The following is a 17960-nucleotide window of genomic DNA, read 5'->3' as shown; positions in this document are numbered from 1 at the left end:
TCCCCCCGCGCTAGGGGCAGCGGGCGAGCTTTGCCTTGTGCGATTCCTCCTCCCCAGCAACACTGGGGGTCCCAGAAACACCTGGCAGCAGAGCAGGGCAGAGAAGAGGGGAGCCGCAGCCATCAGCACCCACCCCTGCAGCTCCTTCGCACCCGGGGTCCGCTCCCGGCGGGTGCAGCCCGTGCCATGGAGGCAGAGCCCCATGATCAAAGGAGTGTGGTGGAGCTGGTGGCTGTCTTGGAGGAGCGATGGTAAGGAGGGAGCGTCCTGGGCTCCGCGGGTGCGTTAGGGCTCTGTGGGGTGTGGGCGTTGGAAGGAAGAACCCCACTGTGGCGGTGGTTTGGAGGCTATGGAGATGACTAGGAAATTTCCTGTTCTTCAGCACTGGGATCTGCCCCGGTGTGTTCCTGCTGTTGTGGGTCATGGGCAGAATTCTGAAAACCTCACTGGGATGTGGCTGACTCTGCTGGAGGTTTCTGTGCCTGGCTGAGGGTTTGGTTGTGGCACGAGTGTTCCCTCCATGCTCGGCACCTTTGCGGTCAGCCTGGCTGGTGGGTGCTTTTTCCCCTGCTGCTGGGGAGAAGGAGTTTGGTTTGCAGGGGTCTTCACTGGGAATTAACTGCTTGAGCATCCGGGAGGATCCAAGCCTCAGGCACAAGGCTCAGACTATCCAGTTGCTTGCAGTGATGTGGCTCCTAGGAAAGGGAAGAGAAAGCATTGTGATAAGGGGAGAACAAGTTCCTTTTGGGCTGCGTGGCAGCCCCCATAAAACAGCACCTTCACTTGGAGCATGAGCTGAGACCTGCAGACAGCGTGTGCCAGCGTCAGAGCGAGGGGATGTGCCTTGCCCCTGGTGTAGAAGTAATTCTGAGGTTTGGGGTGAGTCATCGTTGTGGTCCGTGCCTCAGTTTCCCCACCTGTTGAACCAGGGTACTGAAGCTTGCCTTTCCTTGTCTCAGTGAGGTGCTCTCATTGAGCCTTCATGAGGCTGGGTGGTTGGGCAGACAAGGTTTGCAGCATTTCCTAAAGACGGTCAGGCACGAGATTTCCTTCTGCTCCGGGAGCTTCACCTGCGTCTCCTCTGTGTGCTTTGCCTCAGGCTTTGTGCTCTGGATGGCTCCACAGCAGCGTGGTCACCCCCATGGTCCCACATGCAAAATCTGGCCTGCAATGTTGTTGCCTTGGAACCATTTGCAGCATTTGATCTCCTTCCATTTTGCTGCTGCAGTATGTTTGTTGTTTATTGTGAAGCGTGAGTTTGATTTAGAGGAAATAAAAGTAACTTATGACTTTTGGAGGAAGCTGGAGAACCTGGAAACAAGTTTTATGGAACAGAAAACAGTTTAGCCCAAGTCAGCGCAACTAGAAAGAGAGAAGTTTTCTTCCCTCTGAGGGTGGTGAGGCGCTGGCACAGGCTGCCCAGAGAAGCTGTGGCTGCCCCATCCCTGGCAGTGTTCAAGGCCAGGTTGGATGAGGCTTTGGGCAGCCCGGTGTAGTGGAAGGTGTCCCTGCCCATGGCAGAGGGGTTGGAACTAGACGGTCTTGAAGGTCCCTTCCAATCCAAACCATTCTGTGATTCTCTTAGTTCCCTGTCAGATCTCAGCAGTGGATTTAGGCTGGCACAGGTCTGGGAGGCACCCGGGGATGTGTGCATGGCTGTGGATGCTCTCCCAAGCTCACAGACTTGTGCTTAGCAGCGCGGAGATGGACCCGTCATCCTCTTCAGATGAGTGTCCGCCCCTCAAGTCATCTCCTATCCTCAATTCCTGGGTTTATGTCCAATTTCATCTCGATTTCCCCTTCCTCCTCATCCCACTCCTGTCTGCAGGCCACCAGTGGATGTCTTTTCAGTTTCTGCCCAGAGCAATTTACTACAGGAGCCAGCTCTCAGACGACAGATAACTCGCTGTTGTAATCTTCAAGGCCTGTGCTCTCTGAGGTTTCTCCCCCATGGCTGCTCTGGACCTATTTTCCTGGTCTTTGCTAGAAAAGGGAAGAGAGAAAACCACCAAAAAACTATCCTTCTGCAAAACCACCTACACAAAAAAACCTCCTCTTGGCTGATGCCTCTTGGCTATTTGGTTCTTAAAGCCTCATGCCCAAGGCTGCTGGCTCCCTGCTTTGGCTCCACGGTGGCAGCAGGCAGAAACCCAGAGCTGTGCCAGCGCCGCAAAGGGCAGGGCGATGGTTCGGGCACTAAATGGCTGCGGGTGGGACAAACGGCAGAGCTGTGCTTTTCCCCAGCAGCATGGGGACTGACCACACCAGCAGGAGGCTCTGGGAGAAGAGGGGCTGGGTTGTGGCCCCCTTGGACCAGACCCTGGTTTGCACCAGCAGGACTGTAGCGGAGCAGCGCAGCGTCGGTGCTGGGGTGCTGCCGTGTCCGACGGCCTTTGCTCCAGGACGGTGGCTTTAACCTGGACCTGCGTGGGCCGTGCTGCTGCTGCGGGAAGGGGCGAGCTGATCACACGGATTCCTCTGTGGCAGGGCTGGCAAGTTTCCCTGGATGGACAAGCAGGCTCCGCACGGCCGGGCTACTCCTGCAACCAGCCAGCCCCAGCAGCTTCCAGCGTCCCCTGGCAGCCAGAGCCTCTCCCAGATGGCTGCCAGGCGCGGAGCAGAACGAGAGAAGGAGGAGGAGGAGCAGCAGCAGGGTCAGCGTGGGCTCAGCTTCAAATGCCTCCGTTCTTTCCGACACAAGATCAGTGAGGACAACTGGAGGAGGCAGCAGGAGCCAGGCCTGAAGCCGGGCAGCCAGGTAAGCTGTGGAGGCGGCTCGGGTAGGGCTGGTGGGTGCCCACGTCCAGGCAGGGAGTCACATGGGCTGGATTGGAGCTGAGGTCTCTGCTGGCCCTGAGCAAGTCCCTGCGGCTGGTGCAGGGGGTGACAGAGAAGTGACCCCTTCCCTGGTGCTGCAGGCGTGGGTTCCCCATAGTCAGATAGATCCACACACACCGTGTCTCTTCCAGCTCTGATATAACTGCACTGCGGGGTCAGATGCGCAGGTGGGCACAGCCAGGTCCATCCCAGGGTGTCCAGGGGGCTGTGCTGCCCTTGGCCAACTGCAGACTCATTTCTGCAATTCAATTCCTAGGTGCAATTGTAGACCGTGAGGTTAACCCACCTCACCCTGCCCCACTCCTCAGGATCACTAGCCCTGTATTGCTCCAGGAAGAATGAGGACAGAGAAAGAGGTGACCCAGGAGGACATGAGCCAGACTTACAGCTTTGTGTTCACCCTTGTTTTCACTGCGTGCTTTGTAGAGGTCCTTACCTTGCCCTCACATGGAGCAAGGTCCAGTTTGATGCTGGGCTGTGGTGTGTGAACACTGGGGAGCAGAGCTGAATCCCCTCAGGCTGGTGGGGGTCGCATCTCTGCCCACAACATCAAGCCTTTCTACCCATGCAGGAACCAGAGGAAAAGAAAATCGCTCTGGAGCTACTGGAGACAGAGAAGGCTTATGTCAACCGCCTCCACCTTCTCGACCAGGTGAGCTGGGGAGCAGAGTGGCCCATGCAAGTCTGGGAAGTGATAGCCCTGCTGCTCTCTACACCCAGCAGCACAGCTTGGCCACCCCATGGTTGACAAACCAGGCAGGACCACGACACGCTTACCAGTTTTCCTGTGCTCCTTGGCCTGGGCTTGGACCCTGTGGCAGTGCCCAGGCTCAGTTCAGGGTGTGCACAGGCCAGGGACTCTTTCATGGAGGTTTTGGAGAGAATGAAGCTGTACAGATGAGAGTCACGCTGGGCTGCTGGTATTCGTGGCCAGAGAATGGGTTTGGCCTTTGCCTTTCCTACACCGCACGCCTCCAAGGAGCACCTTTGTCCCAGCAAATAGCCTTCTGTCCCCCCAGCTTCTCTCTTGGGGCCCGGGATTTCCCTCTGGCACAGAGTCAGGCCTTTTCACTGGGCAACATGCCAGTCTCAGGGAGGGAATGGGATCCTCTAGCCTCTTCCTGACCCTTTTTATTCACCCCTTCTTTCTTCCAGGTATTCTATACAGAGTTGATGAACGAAGCCAAAAATGGGAAGACAGTCCCTGAGGAGGTGGTGAAAATGATCTTCTCCAACATCTCCTCCATCTACCAGTTCCATGCCAAGTTCTTCCTGCCAGAGCTGCAGAAGCGCATGGAGGACTGGTGAGCTGCAGGAGGGGAGGGCAGGACGCCTGGGTTGCTTGGCCGGAATGGGGGAACGGTGGTGAATTTGGTCTCCCAACAGGATCAGGGAGCTCAGCCTGTGCTCCAAATGTCTTTGTGCTAGAAAGCACTTCCTTAAGACACTCCAGCCCGCATCAGGGTATTTCTGAAAAGGGGAGTGACATCTCAGGTGGTTTAGGGCTGTGCCTAGGCATGAACAGCCCGGGATGGTTGTGAGCTGGGGACATTCCCATTCTGGAGAGTGGGAAGTTGTACGGGGATACTGGTAAAAACCACTGCGGGTCTGTGGTTCCCTCCTGCAGGAGCTGCAACCCACGGATCGGCGATGTGATCCAGAAGCTTGCACCGTTCCTCAAGATGTACGGCGAATACGTGAAGAACTTCGACAAGGCTGTAGAGCTCATCACTGTCTGGTCGGAGAAATCCCCACCCTTCCAGGAGCTCGTTGCTGACATCCAGGTAATGGGCCATGGCAGGGTGGGGGACCGCAGCAGCGCTCCCCAAAATCTCCCTGCAAGGGGGAAGGAGTAGAGGGTTCATGGGAGCCTTGGTCACTGTTTCTCTGTGCGCGGTGTCTCTCCCCAGAAGAGGAACGTTTGCGCTAACCTGACGCTGCAGCACCACATGCTGGAACCTGTGCAGAGGATCCCACGCTACGAACTTCTCCTGAAAGATTATGTCCGAAAACTACCGCCCAAGTCCCCGGACCGGGACGATGCAGAGAGTAAGGGCTCCGTCTGCCTCTGCCCGCTGTGGGGAGTGGCAGGGTGGGTTTGTAGGGGAAATAACAACCCCTGATATACATGGGCATCAGGATACCTGAATTCTCTCACCAGCTGCCCTGTGCCCTTGGATAAACCTCTCAGTCTGACCCTTTTCTGGCAGGGAAGCAGAATAATCTGCCCTTTCAGGGTCTAGGGAGGTCAGCAGGGAAGGTGAGTGGTGTTTGATAAGGATGGTCCCTCCAGAGCATCTCCCAGGGAGACCTGCAATGGCCGGGGGAGCTATCAGACCCCTACGGATCACAGCAGTTCCCAGTCCTGCTGGGATGGAGTGATAAACAGGCCACCTGTCTGTCCCCCCAGGACCTGGCCACACCACACTGCATGGTCCAGCCAGACCCAGACGCTTGTGCAGCGTTCAGGGCCATTCAGGTTGTGTCCAGGGCAGGGCAGCAGCCATCATATGCATGTCTCCCCGTGAAGGAGAGACCCAGGGGTCTTCTCCCACAGCTCCCTAGCAACTGTTTAACCTCCACTCTTTGTCTTCTCATTGCAGAAGCCCTGGAGATGATTTTTATGGTGGCCAAGCACTCAAACGCAGCCATCGCCGAGATGGTGAGTGCCTGTCCCAGCTGGCAGTGCTTTGGGGCTCACGGCACGGTGATTTGCCAGGTTTCCTCATGGCTGCATTACTGTGCAACTCCGTGGAGCACAGCCCTGCCCTGAACAGGACAGGAGCGCTGTGGGTTCAGCAGAGGAGGTTAGGCCCTGCTTTCCATGCCTGAACCCGTCACCGCGAGCCCGGGGTAGCCATGCCTGCAACATCAGCCGTGATATGACCGGCTGTTGGAGGCTGGGAGCTGCTCTCGAAGATAAGTCTGGGGTGACAGAGCTGTGCCACCTCTCCCAGTACTCAGCAGCTGGCCTGGGAGGTGGGGATCGAGGGGACCCAGGGGTGACAAGGCTGTGGCTGCTGAGCTCCCCACAGAAACAGGTCCCTCTGCCTCCCTCAGGAACGGCTGCAGAACCTCTGGGCGGTCTATCAGCGGCTGGGCCTGGAGGATGACATTGTGGATCCCTCCAACGAGCTGATCAAGGAGGGACCAATCCAAAAAGTCTCCACCCGCAACAACAGCACATCGGAGAAGTACCTGTTCCTGGTAGGAGCTGGGATGCCCAGAGGAAGGGGCAGGAAACAGATAGGATGGGAAAGGGGAGAGGGGCAGCACAGCCTGACTGGGGTGTTGCTGGGTCATCTCTACGCAGAGGGGAAAAATTCAGAGCTGGGAGGTTTGAGCCCCTCAGTGCAGGGCACCCTGTATAGGACGTGGTTGGGAACCCACACATCCCCTGGGCACAGCAGCCCTTGGGGGATGCCACACTCCCCGAGTGCTTCACCTTTGCAGGGTGGGAGAGGACTGGGGCGGAAGCAGTCTCTTTTTAGGATAGATTCTTCCCAAGGACCAGCTCAGCCCAGGGGGGTGAAGGATCCAAGATCCCAGGGAAGCCCCCAGCTTTGAGCAGACAGATGCTGGGCTCCGAGCAACCTTCTTTCCCTCCCTGCCCAGTTCAACAACATGCTGCTGTACTGCGTGCCCAAGGTCATCCAGGTGGGCGCCGAGTACCAGGTCCACCTCCGCATCGACGTGGATGGCATGAAGGTCAGACGGGCACCTTGTCCTTGTGTTTCCCCCAGACCCTGGCTCCTCCAAAATGCACCCTGCTCTGGGGTGTAATGTGGGTGCTGCCCCACACTTCCTTGGAAAGGAGGGAGGAGCTGAGGCCAGGGGTGGGATTGTGGGTGAGAAGGGCTACTCTGATCCTGTGAAATAGCAGTGAAATCTGGTGCATGTAGGATTTGAGGGGCCGAAGGGCTTGTGCCTGAGGGAAGTCCCTGTCCCCCACATCATGGAGGAAGGTCCCTGTGTGCTGGAGGTGGGTTCAGCTGCTCCACATCCTTTCTTCGCTCTCTCTCAGGTGCGGGAGCTGAATGACACGCAGTTCCCTCACGCCTTCCTGGTCTCGGGAAAGCAGCGGACGCTGGAGCTGCAAGCCAGGTAAGGGGAAGGGTGACTGTGCTGCAGACCCTCGGGGAGGAGAGACAACAACTTACCCATCTCTCTTTTTGTACCCAGGTCTGGGGAGGAGAGGAACACCTGGATCAAGGTACCACTGAGTGCTGGGAGAGGTGGCATGTCTCACTCACCCCAGCTAGATGCCTTGTGTCAGGGGCAGCCCCTCCCCGACCGCCTCTTCAGCCCTGCCTTCCCCCCTAGGCCTTCCAAGATGCCATTGACAGGAAGGAAAAGAGGAGTGAGAGCTTTAAGACGGCAGTACATGGGCTCGAGACAGGCACCCCTGCATTGAAGGTAACGTTCCTGCCCTCCCCTACAGCACCCCCAGGAGAGCCCACCTTGCTGTGCCTCAGTTTCCCTAGTTAAACAGAGCTGGGGGGAGGCTGTGGACTGGGAGAAGGGCTGAGGAGAGGAAGGGGTGAGAGCAGAGGGGCTGAGACCCCCTGGACCGTGGCTAGCCAGCCACAGCGATGCCATCTCCCACCCCCAGACAGAGGAGCTGGGCCGCCGAGCTCCACAGTGGGTGCGGGACAACCTGGTGACCATGTGCATGCGCTGCAAGGAGCCCTTCAATGCCATCATGCGCCGGAGACACCATTGTCGAGCTTGTGGATACGTGAGTCACCCTGTGCCCCCCTCTTCCCTCCCTCCTGGCTTGCTCAGGTGGCCGCTGGCGCAGGAGCACACCTCTCCTACACCTTGTACCCCTTTCTCCAGGCTCAGGGCTGCCGCTGCCCCTCAGCTCCTCATGGAGTTGTCCCTGGGATCCCCCAGCCCTGCCCCAGTCTCACCAGTGTCCCTGCCTGGTGGCTGTAGGTGGTGTGCGCTCGCTGCTCGGACTACAAGGCTGAGCTACAGTACGACAGGAACCGCCTGAACCGTGTGTGCCAGGAGTGTTACGTCTTCCTGACGGGCCACGTGGGGCTCGAGGACCGGGAGGGGAAGCCCAAAGGCATCCTGGAGGTGAGCTCTGCCCCTCTCTGCCCATCCTCGCCATGCCCTGCTCCTTTGTCCCTCCTCCTCCGAGCTCTGCCACCCACCCTGGTCCCCAGCCCCACTGTCACAGCCTGGCCATGTGCCCGCAGCAGGAAGGGTGGGAGTCGCTCCGGCAGCAGAATCCCTGCTAATTGCGAGGCTGGTGGATGTGCTAAGCTCCCTCCCTCCTGCTCTGAGCTTTGGGACCAGCTCCTCGCCTGCCCCTGGTTTGGAAGGGGGTTGTGAAGCAGGCAAGGAATTCCCCAGGAAACAACCTTGGCTCGGTGCCCTTTCTGCCCCCCGCACGGGCTATGCAGGGTTTTGGTTTGTTGGTTTTGGCAGAAAGAAGCTGCGGAGGTGTCGGGCAAGAGCCTGCTGTGCAGTTCCCTGCAGCTGCTGGACAAGAACGGCAAGGGGGGCACGCGGGGCTGGTTCGTGATCCCGCAGGATGATCCCCTCGTGCTGTACATCTACGCGGCCCCCCAGGTAAGGCCGGGCTCGGTTCCACCTGCCAGGGACAGCCCGGTGTGCCCGTGCCCTGCCTCCCACCGCTGTCTTCGCTCTTGGCAGGACGTCCGAGCCCACACCTCCATCCCACTGCTGGGCTACCAGGTGAGGGACCTGCCCCAGGGCGACTCCCGCCACCTCTTCCAGCTGGCACAGTCCGGGCAGGTCTACACCTTCGTGGCCGACACGGAGGAGCTGAAGCAGCGCTGGATGAGGGCCATGGCACGCTCCGCCGCGGGGATCACGCACCCGGAGGAGGGTGAGGACGCGGAATTCCTGCGATGAAGCAGAATGAGGCCATGCCCACCTCCTGGTGGGTCAAACCTCCCCCTGCCCATCCTGCTCACGGCCTCGGGCAGATCCCCAACTTCTCTGCACTTGGGTTTTTCATCACGAAAAGGACAAAGCGGGGGCGCGTTTGCCACCGCGCGGACAAGCCGGATGCTCCTTCCCCTCCCTCCTTCCCCTCCACACTGCACAGAGACGTCGCAGGTACCCGAGCCGTGAGGTGGAGGGAGAGCCAGGGGGTCTGTGGGGGGCCCGTGCCCCCGCAGGGAGCCCGGCCCGCCGTGCCGTGCCCGCGGCTGCCGCCCGAGGGCAGCAATGCCTCAGCCTTGCGCCGAGCGGTGCGTGGTGCGGGGGGGATGCCCAGTTTGGTGAAAGCATCTGTGGAATTGGGACTGCCGAGATAAATCCTACCTGCGACCCTCGTGTGCGGTGCAAGGAGCCTTTTTCTGGGGGGGGTATGTTCCAGAGAGCCCTGTGGGATTGTCACCAGGGCACTGCGTCACCTTATCTGTAACCAGCCCTGGTCTGACACCCTGCAGGGACCCAGTTTGCAGCTCACCCTCACCCGGCTCAGGGACTCTAGTTCTGGATTTAGGGTGTCCCTCTCCCAGCCTGTCACCCACCGCTCCTGGCCTCACACTGCTGCAGTCCCATGGCGTGGGGGTACCCCTTGACCACAGACCCCCTCAGCCTCTGCTTCTGCCCATCCCAGACCTTCCCTGCACCCCATCCTGCCCCCGGGCAGCTTCCACCCTTGTACCTCTCTCACTCACTCGTTTCCTGAGAGGAAGACACTCTGGGACAAGGCTGGGTCCGCACAGGGGGTGCTGCCGTGCTGGTGCAGGGCGGGCGATGCTGGGGAGACACAGGAATTCCCCTCTCCGTCATCAGCGTAACGAGCACCCCAGGTCTTTTCACACAGCACTGTCGGCTGCAGCCCCGCGTTTTTCTCTCTGCATCCTCTTCAGATCCCAAAAAAAGTTACCCAGGCAGAAGTTGCCACTTCTGAGCCTGCCAGGGGCTGAAATGGGATGTGGGAGCCCCCGGGAGCTGGGGGAGGCCATGGTCCCTGGCAGGCAGGGGTTGCTGCCTGCACTGGAGTCACGCAGCAGCTCCAGCCCAGGAGCCAGACACACAGCAGCCTCTGGCAGGTCCCAGGGTTGTCACAGGGCAAACGGATCTATGGAGAGCGGGAAGGGAAGTGAGTTGGAGCCCAATACTGCAAATGGAGACAACGCTCAGGAAAAGGATGGGGAGCAGAGATGAACCACAGCCATCACCACTGGAGGGGGACTTGGGGAACCAGGAGAGAGCTGTGAGCATCGTCCTACTTCCTCGGTCTGCCCAGCTCAGCCCATCTCAGGAAAGGGCAAACCGTGGTGGCCTTATCTACTCCAACTTAACAGATGCTGTCAAAGGAGGGGAGAGGAGGTAGATGTTGGGGTGGGGGAGAGCTCTGCCCAAGCAGTTGCCCCTCAGGGTGCCATCCAGCACCAGGCTGAGCCCAGGAGCAAACAGCACAAGGGGTTTCCAGAGACACCTCCTTCCACTGCCCCGTGTGAAGGGGAAACTCCAGCACGCCTTGGAAAAGCCGGGGAGCGCAGGGTGCTGCTGGGGGGGAAAGAGTGAGTAAGGGGAAGCCCACGGGGCCGGAAGGTTCTGCGTGGTGGCCTTCCGTCTCGGCGTCACCCCTGCGGCAGCGAGGAACAAAACAAGCCGGGAGCGGGGAGCTGCCGTCAGCCCTCGGTTGGTGAATGGGCCTAAGAATAGATTTCCTGTTTACCGAAGGAGAAATCGCTTCTGGGGCAGAGGGCACCTGGGTGCTATTTTTACCAGCTCCTGCCCACCCCCTTCGGGGACCACTGCCCCGCTGCAGCATCCGTGTGTGCTGGGGAAAAGGGGCTGTGGGGCAAGAGAGGCTGCCGAGGGATGGAGGGGGTGGCAGGGCACCAGGGCAGGTGGTGCCATGCCCGAAGATGGCTGCTTGGGAGACAGCATCACTTGGCTGCCCCGAGCATCCCCCAAACTGGTGGGACACCTAACTCACAGGGTGGTTCATGATTCCCCTACTCTGCTTTCCCAGGTTAAAAAAAAAAAAAAGATTTTTTTTTTTTCTCCCTGCAAGACGTGCAGCAAACGCACTGATGAATTTGTCTCTCTCGCTGCCCTGGCTGCGTCGCAGCGATGGTCAAGCGGAGCGGTTTGGCCTCTCGCCTCCCGGCGCAGAAAGTGAAACCCCGGGGAGAAGTCGCGCAGTTTCCTATTCGTGAGAATGAGGAAGGCTCAGAGGCCATTTACTGGAAACCCCCCCCGCAACCGCAGCCCTCCCCGCGGCCTCTTCTTGTAAGCCCTGACCAAAATACGTTGTGAAACCCGCACGCCGCAGCTCCGCCGGGGGCCGGCCACCCCTCACTGAGAGCACCCGGCCCGCGGCAAACGGGAACGGGTGCCGGTGCCACCGCTTCGTCCCGTGCTCATCCCGAACCCCAGCCGGGCACTGCATCCCTATCCGTGCTGCGGGAAAGGGGATGCAGAGAGGTTCAAGGGCATGGAGCGAGCGGAGAGGTGGCCGGCAGGGACACGGAGAAGGAGGGGGGGCATTGAGGACCCTCTTGCACCCCAGCGCGGGGCTCCGTGCGACGCGATCTCCCTCTGCTCCCAGGAAGGGGCTCAGCAGGTCCTGGGGCTGGTTGCCCCACATGCCCCCCCAGGTGTGGGGCAGGATTGGGACCATATGGACCATATAAAACCCCACGCCCTCAGCCTGCAGAGCTGTTCTCTGCTTGCTCTGGGAGCTGCTCTGTAGGGTGGCAGCTCTTGCTCTATAGGGACAGGCTCTATAGGGGGTTTCTCTACAGCATAGGCATTCCCCCTCTATAGGGACTGCTCTCTTGGGCATATTCTCTTACTTGCTAATTGCAGGTCCCTATAGGGGCTACACTCTGCTGTGTGAGATGAGGTTTCCTGCTCTATAGGGGCTGGTGTCTATAGGACTGCATCGCTGGGGCGGTAGTTCTCGGTCTATAATGCCTGGGCTTAGGCTATATGGGAGCTGGGCTCCATAGGGGCCAGTGATCCTCAGCATAGGCTCTTGCTCTATAGGGTTTGGGCTCTATAGGTATCGGGCTCCACAGGTGTGTTCCCCTGCACCCTATAGGAGCTGTGACCCAGAGGCTCTGCTCGAGGGCGCTGAGTGTGCAGCCCCGCGGGGCCGTGGCAGCGGCATCGCCCTCGCCGCAGCGCTGCAGCTGCGGCAGCGTGGCCTCTCGCCGCTCACAGCCTCTGCAGCCCACGGGGGGTTTCTGCCGCTCCCCCCGAGCACTTTAAATAATAGATGCACAGAGGCCGAAGGCAGCGCTGCCCTGGAGCATCACTGTCCGCCGTGCCCGGGGCTGTGGGGGCACCCCCCTGGGTGGGGGCTTCAAGGATGGGAGATGACACCAAATGATGCAAAATATCTGTGATGGCTGCTCCCCCCAGAAAAACACAGACAGGTTTGTGCAACCTTAAGGCTGGGGCACCCCCATCCTGCTCTGCGCCCCCCCAAACCCCCCCAGGAGCAATACAAAGCAGGAGGGGGGACCCCAGGATCCACCCAGCCACCCCCCGCCCTTTGCATTGCACTGGCAAGAACTCACTGCCAGGATGTTCCCGGGCTTGGGGAAGCTTTGGGGGGGGGTGCAGCTCCCCCCTCCTTTCGGGGGGTCCCTGCAGGCTGCTGGCAAAGGGCGTTTCGTGCAATTGTGAACCAGGTCGTGCATCCCGGCGTCTGGCGAGGCGGGAGGTGTTTCCCAGTGGCGCAGGAATTCGCTGTTTGCGCCTGTGTTGCAGGAGACGGGGGGGGGGGGGGGGGATGGCTGGCGGTTGTTATTATTTAATTTTATTTTCCTGCCTCCATCCAGGAATCTCTGCAATGTGCCGGCTGCTCCCCGGGAGGCTGGGGCGGCCGTGAGTCACTGCTGCCGCTGGAACGTGACTCAGTCCTGCTGCTCTCCCGGCAGGACATGACCAGACTGCCAAAGCCAGCCAGCAGCCCAGCACCACCGCCTGCCCGCGCCAACCCCCCCCGAGCGCTCAGCCCCCCGCTTCCCGCAGGGATATCGGCCCATGGTTGTGGGGCAGAGCTCAGGCTGGGGGGCAGAATGGGCTCTTCTATTGATTTTTATTGATTTATATTTATTTATATTGATTTTTATTTATTTATATTCTTTTCTCTCTTTTTTTTCTCCCCAGTCAGGAAAACCCTCTCCACCCACCCTTGCTCACCCATCCATGGGTTGCCATGGGGCTGTGGGGACCTCCCCAGGGTTTTACTGTCCCCATCTTCCAAGCCAGGACCTATGGGAGAGCAGGGAAAGCTCCTGGCGCTGCTCCTACCCCAGTTCCCGCGCCTCAGTTTCCCCATCCAGTGAGGAGTGGAGATTTCCCCATCAGGGAGCAGGACAGGGGTTACTTCAGGTTGTGCTTTGAGGTCGGTGAATAACAGCTGCAGGGGGTTATTATTATTATTATTAATATTAATAGCCAGGCTTGGTCAGGGCTCAGGTGGTGGGGAGGGCTGGGGGGACATGAAGCAGCCCTGAGTCACGGGGCAGGAGCCCAGCCCTGCGCTGAGCCCCGACACACTCGCTGCACCCCAGGTCCACAACAGCCAGGGGCTGAAGCCACCACCCAGGGCTGGATGATGCCAGGCACAATCCCTCCTCATCCTCACACCGCTGCTGCACCGGGAAAGGGGCTCCTGGTGTGGGAGGGGAGCGAGGTGGCCACGGGGCAGAGCTGAGCACTGGGATGCTCATCACACCTCAGGCCTCACGGTGCCTCCGTGGCCGCAGCTGCCTCTGTCAGCCGTGATTGAAAGCCCAGCCGGGCTGGCAGGCCTTCTCTGTGATCTTGTTAATTAAGAAATACATTTAATTAGCAGCACCCCAGCTGTGACTCAGCTAATCATCATGATCGAAACAAGAGCTGGACTCCAGCACCGGGACACGGCAGCGCCAAACTCCCCCCCCCAACCAGCCACGAGCCCCCCGGCTCTGCCATGAGACCCCAGCGCCTGCCAGGAACAGCCTGATGCCCCCTTGGGGTTTTGGGGTGAGTTTTGCCTCCGGGGCCAGAGGCAGATTGGGGCTGAGACCGTCCCCATGCAGCACCTCGCACAACACAGGGTGTCATCCCCGCCCGGGGCAATTACCCATTGCCAGGCTGCAAATAATCATATTAATAACCTATTTAGCGTGCTATAAATAGCCTCAATAATAACACCCTGGGCTTTCCAGGAACAGATCATCAAAAATGCAGGGAAAGCTATTCCCACCCTGGCCTGAGTTGCAGATGGGGAAACTGAGGCACGGCTGGGTTTTGGGCACGACTCTCGCCCACTGCACCAAGCCGTCTGCCAGGCAGCTGTGGAATTTGCTCCCGAATAAACCATCATGTAAATGAGTCCTTATGTATATTTATAGGTGCTGTCCTGCCAGCTGGAATCTAATAGGCAAGAAAATAAACTGGGAAACTGCCTGGAACGGGAGGGTGGCACCTCACACCTCGGCCTCACACCCCGCCGGCGCTGCCTGGGGATGGGTGTCTGTCTTCGGCCTCAGGTGGCCAGCCCTGCACCCTGGGGTGCCCTGCCCTGGTCCTGGGTGCCCATATCCGTGGGAACCTGGGTGCTGGGATGCCTGGGAAGCCGACACCGGGTGCTCTGCAGGCTGCAGCAGGCTTTGGGGTCTGGGAAATTTGGGGGTGTTGCCAGCAGTGGGTGTAGGGTGGGTCACAGCGGGTGAAGCTGCAGCACATTTGGCATCCCTGTGCGTTGGGGGGCTGGCACAAGGAGGCCCTCTCCACTCAGCAGGGCCTGGGTGGCACCTCCATCCCCGGAGCTCGTGCTGGGTGCTCCTTCCTCGCTGTGCACGTGTGTGTGTGCATGTGGCAGTGCCACACGGGTGCTGGAGGGTGCAGAGCACCCACCCAGCAAGCAGCCGGGGTAGGACTGACCGTGGCAGCACCCATGGCGGGTGAGCAGAGCCACGTGCCCGGGGGTGCCCTCACCCGGATTCCCCGCAGCCTCCGCAGTGGCGCTGGGTGGAGGAGCAGGAGCGGGCGGCCGCTGGCGGCAGCGAGGCCGATTAGAGATGCAGACAGCACCGCTCGCCTAATGTCCTCCTGTCTGGAGAAGCCAGCGGCAGCCCGTGCGGCCCCTCCGCCGCCATCCCACCCTCCCCACCCCACGCCTCGGTGGGTGCCCCGTGCTGGGGGGCAGCCCCGCTGCCCGTCACCAGCTGTTCGGGTGGCACAGGGATGCGGTCCCCTGGGTGCCAGTGGGCCGTTAAGGGATGCGATGGTGCCAAGGCCAGGCGTGACCCTGCAGCCGTCCTGGGGGGGGTCCTCCCTGAAAAGAGGGGGGGAGTGGCACGGCTAGGGGGTTTCGGAGCAGAGATGCTGGCAGGGCTTCATGCCGCAGCACCTCTCCCTTTCTCCCTCCCTCCCGCTGCTCCTGAGCGTTCGCCGCCGTGATTCCCTGCAGCGGGCTAAAAATATCCCCAGGAGCTGCCGCCGCACACCGGCACTGGGAAGTGGTTATAAATAACCCGGGGGGGAAGCTTGTGCTGGCCCCCTGTCGCTCCGGCCCTTCTCGGCTCTGTGGGAGCAGGTCAGAGCCCCCATCCTCACTGCGCCACTGGAGGGGCGGATGGACAGATGGAGGATGTGGGGGGAAACGGGGATGGAGCAGCCTCTGCCCCTTGGCCACAGGGAAACTGAGGCACGAGTGGGGCTCTGCTGGCGGGGGGCCAGGAGAGGTGGTGGGCCCATTTGCCCAGGATGCCGGGGGAGACAGGACCAGCGCTGTGCTGATGGCAGGGCTGGGGGGGGACACAAACCCCTGCGCTTGTGTCACTCGAAGTCACATCGTCCGCCTCGGATCCATCCCTCTGCGTCAGACCTGTCCCTTCGCAGCAGCTCCAGCCCCCTGCAGCAGCACCAGCCTCCCGCCTCCGCTCCATCCCTCTGCACTGGTGCTGTCCCTTCGCACCAGCTCCATCCTTCTGCTTCGGCTCCCGCTCTGTGCACCAGCTCCAGCCCGCTGTCTGGGATCCATCCTGCTGCCTGGAATCTGCTTCCCTTCATCGGATCCAGCCCCAGACCAGGGCTGCCTCTCCCTTTCCACATCACCCTCCTTGGGGTGGGGGGACGAGCTCTGGAGACCAGCTCAGGGAATCTGCCCCCTTCCCTCTCACCTCTCCATCCCACGGGGCCCCACTCCTGCCTCCGATCCACGCACCGAGCCGGGGCAGTTCTCATGCCCGTGCACCTCAGGCTGCAGGAGCGGGGGGTCTCATGCAGGAGTGGGGGGCTCAGTTTGATCCCATCACCCTGTTGGGGCTGAGCACCCCGGGGGACCCCCCTCCCACCATTCCCCCCTCCTCACTCCCGTTCTCGCCACGTCCCAGCCCACCCCGGCGGAGCTGCCAAAGCACAGGGCAAACGGGGACAAGCTGGGAGAGAGAGTGATTTTTTTTTTTTTTTTGCGAGCGTTTATTTTCCTCCATCAAAATCCACCAGGCGGAGAAAGCAGCGGGGGAGGGAGGATGGGGAAACCCGTCGGGTTTCACGGGGGATGCTGCCGCCCCCCGCGCCGGAGCTGTATTTATCTCACCCCTCCCTGCACCACATTTCGTGTCGGCCCCGTAACGAAGGTAATAAATACCAGCGTGCCGGTAAGCGGTGAATCACCGCCCGCTCCCGGCACCGACACGCCGCCGCCGCGGCACACGGTGTTTCTGGCTCCAGCCCTGGCCCCCCGCCAGCCCGCCGGGTCCCCCGGCAGCGAAGTCCCCACCACCCCCGGCTCCGCGCCGCAGCCAGGCCACGCCGGGCACTTTCGGCCATGGCACAAGCGTGTTTGGCCACGTTCCCCTGGCTCCCGCCCCGGGCCGGTGCCGGGAATCGGCTCCAAAACCCATGTTCGGTGGGATGGCGCCCGCAGGGCAGTAATGTTTCACCGGCTGCGGGAGACTGGGGGGTGCTCCTGTCCCCCGGGTGCTGGGGGTGGCCTCGCACTGAACCCCATGATCACCCCATCCCTGTTGTCCCCAGAGTGCCTTACTGGTCCCAGTGGGTTCATCCGACTCCGGGGCAGATGTCTGCTTTTCCAGCTCCATGGGTCCCCCCACACACCACTGACACCCACCAGCCCCGGGTCCTGCCCCCTCCCCGCTGCCTGCACCCATCCTGCACCCTTCGGCGTCGGCCAGCCGGTCTCTGTGGGATGGAGGGGGACCCCAACCCGGCTGCGGTTTCCCTCCCTGCTGGGTCAACGTGTCCCCAGTTGAAGAGCCAAAGTGACACATCTGTAAAGAGCAACGGCCGGCGGGATGCCCTGGGAGTGGCTCCCAGAGCACCCCCAGCACCAAAGCAGCTCCCCAGGGACCCCAAACCCACCCTAGACTCCAAACCCAGCGTGGCTCCCACTTCTGCAATGGGCCCAGCACACCTGGGAGGCACATCTGGGGCCATCCATCCCCCCAGCTCAGTGTTGCCCTCGGTGGCGAGTGACACAGCCCATCCCAAGTGCCACCAGAGTCGCGTGGTCCCTGGAGCTGGAGTTCAAAGTCCCCCCGAGCGGCTGATCCCCTCCACAAGTTACAGAAGGTCCTTGGACCTCGTGAGCAGCTGGTGTGAAGCTGTAATTACCTTAATTAGCTCTGGGATTGCATTCCCTCCCCGTGCTAATTTCGTTTCTACAGTAACCAGCCCGAGAGGTGCCCGTGTGCTCGGAGCCAGACAGAGGCAGGAGCCCCAGCAGCCAAACCAGGCGCCCCGAAACCACCCCAAAACCGGGGGCCATCCCCAAATCCCCATGTCCTGGGGGCTCACCCAGCCCCATTCTCCCCATGCAGAGGTTCAAGAGGGTCCTCAGTGGTTCCCACCATCCCAACGGGGCTGATTTGCTGCTGGCAGCATCTGTCCAGCTCTGGGGAAGGGACAGTTGGGGGGAGTGGGACCGGAGGCTGACGGTGCCCAAGTGCACGGGTGGATTTAGGAGCGGGCAGAGCCTGGGCTCATTCCTCGCTGCTGGTATTTGCTGTAACCCAATATCCCCCTGATGCAAGAGCCATTTGGGAGGAAACCGTAAAAGCTTCAGGAAATGGGTATTAATTCACATCGTGGCAATAAAAGGGAAGGAGGGGTCCCGGGCAGCGCGGCTGCCTCGGGGGAGCGAAGGCAAA

At 60.6% G+C, this 17960-nt stretch overlaps 1 protein-coding gene across 1 annotated transcript; it reads left to right on the top strand.

The window, feature by feature from the left end:
- The first annotated feature begins 186 nt into the window (after window positions 1–186).
- On the top strand, window positions 187–8845 carry FGD2 (FYVE, RhoGEF and PH domain containing 2). The gene is made up of 16 exons (XM_009988200.2): window positions 187–251; window positions 2488–2758; window positions 3410–3490; window positions 3994–4142; window positions 4466–4622; window positions 4749–4887; window positions 5442–5500; window positions 5899–6045; window positions 6454–6546; window positions 6863–6942; window positions 7021–7051; window positions 7162–7254; window positions 7451–7576; window positions 7777–7923; window positions 8278–8421; window positions 8506–8845. The coding sequence occupies exons 1-16, from the start codon at window positions 187–189 to the stop codon at window positions 8725–8727; spliced, it is 2004 nt and encodes a 667-aa protein (XP_009986502.2). The 3' UTR covers window positions 8728–8845.
- The last annotated feature ends 9115 nt before the right edge of the window (window positions 8846–17960 follow it).

The sequence above is a fragment of the Tauraco erythrolophus genome, chromosome 27 (genome assembly GCF_009769465.1).
Source record: "Tauraco erythrolophus isolate bTauEry1 chromosome 27, bTauEry1.pri, whole genome shotgun sequence".
In the NCBI taxonomy this organism is placed as follows: Eukaryota; Metazoa; Chordata; class Aves; order Musophagiformes; family Musophagidae; genus Tauraco; species Tauraco erythrolophus.
This window is presented reverse-complemented; position numbering and strand designations above follow the sequence as displayed.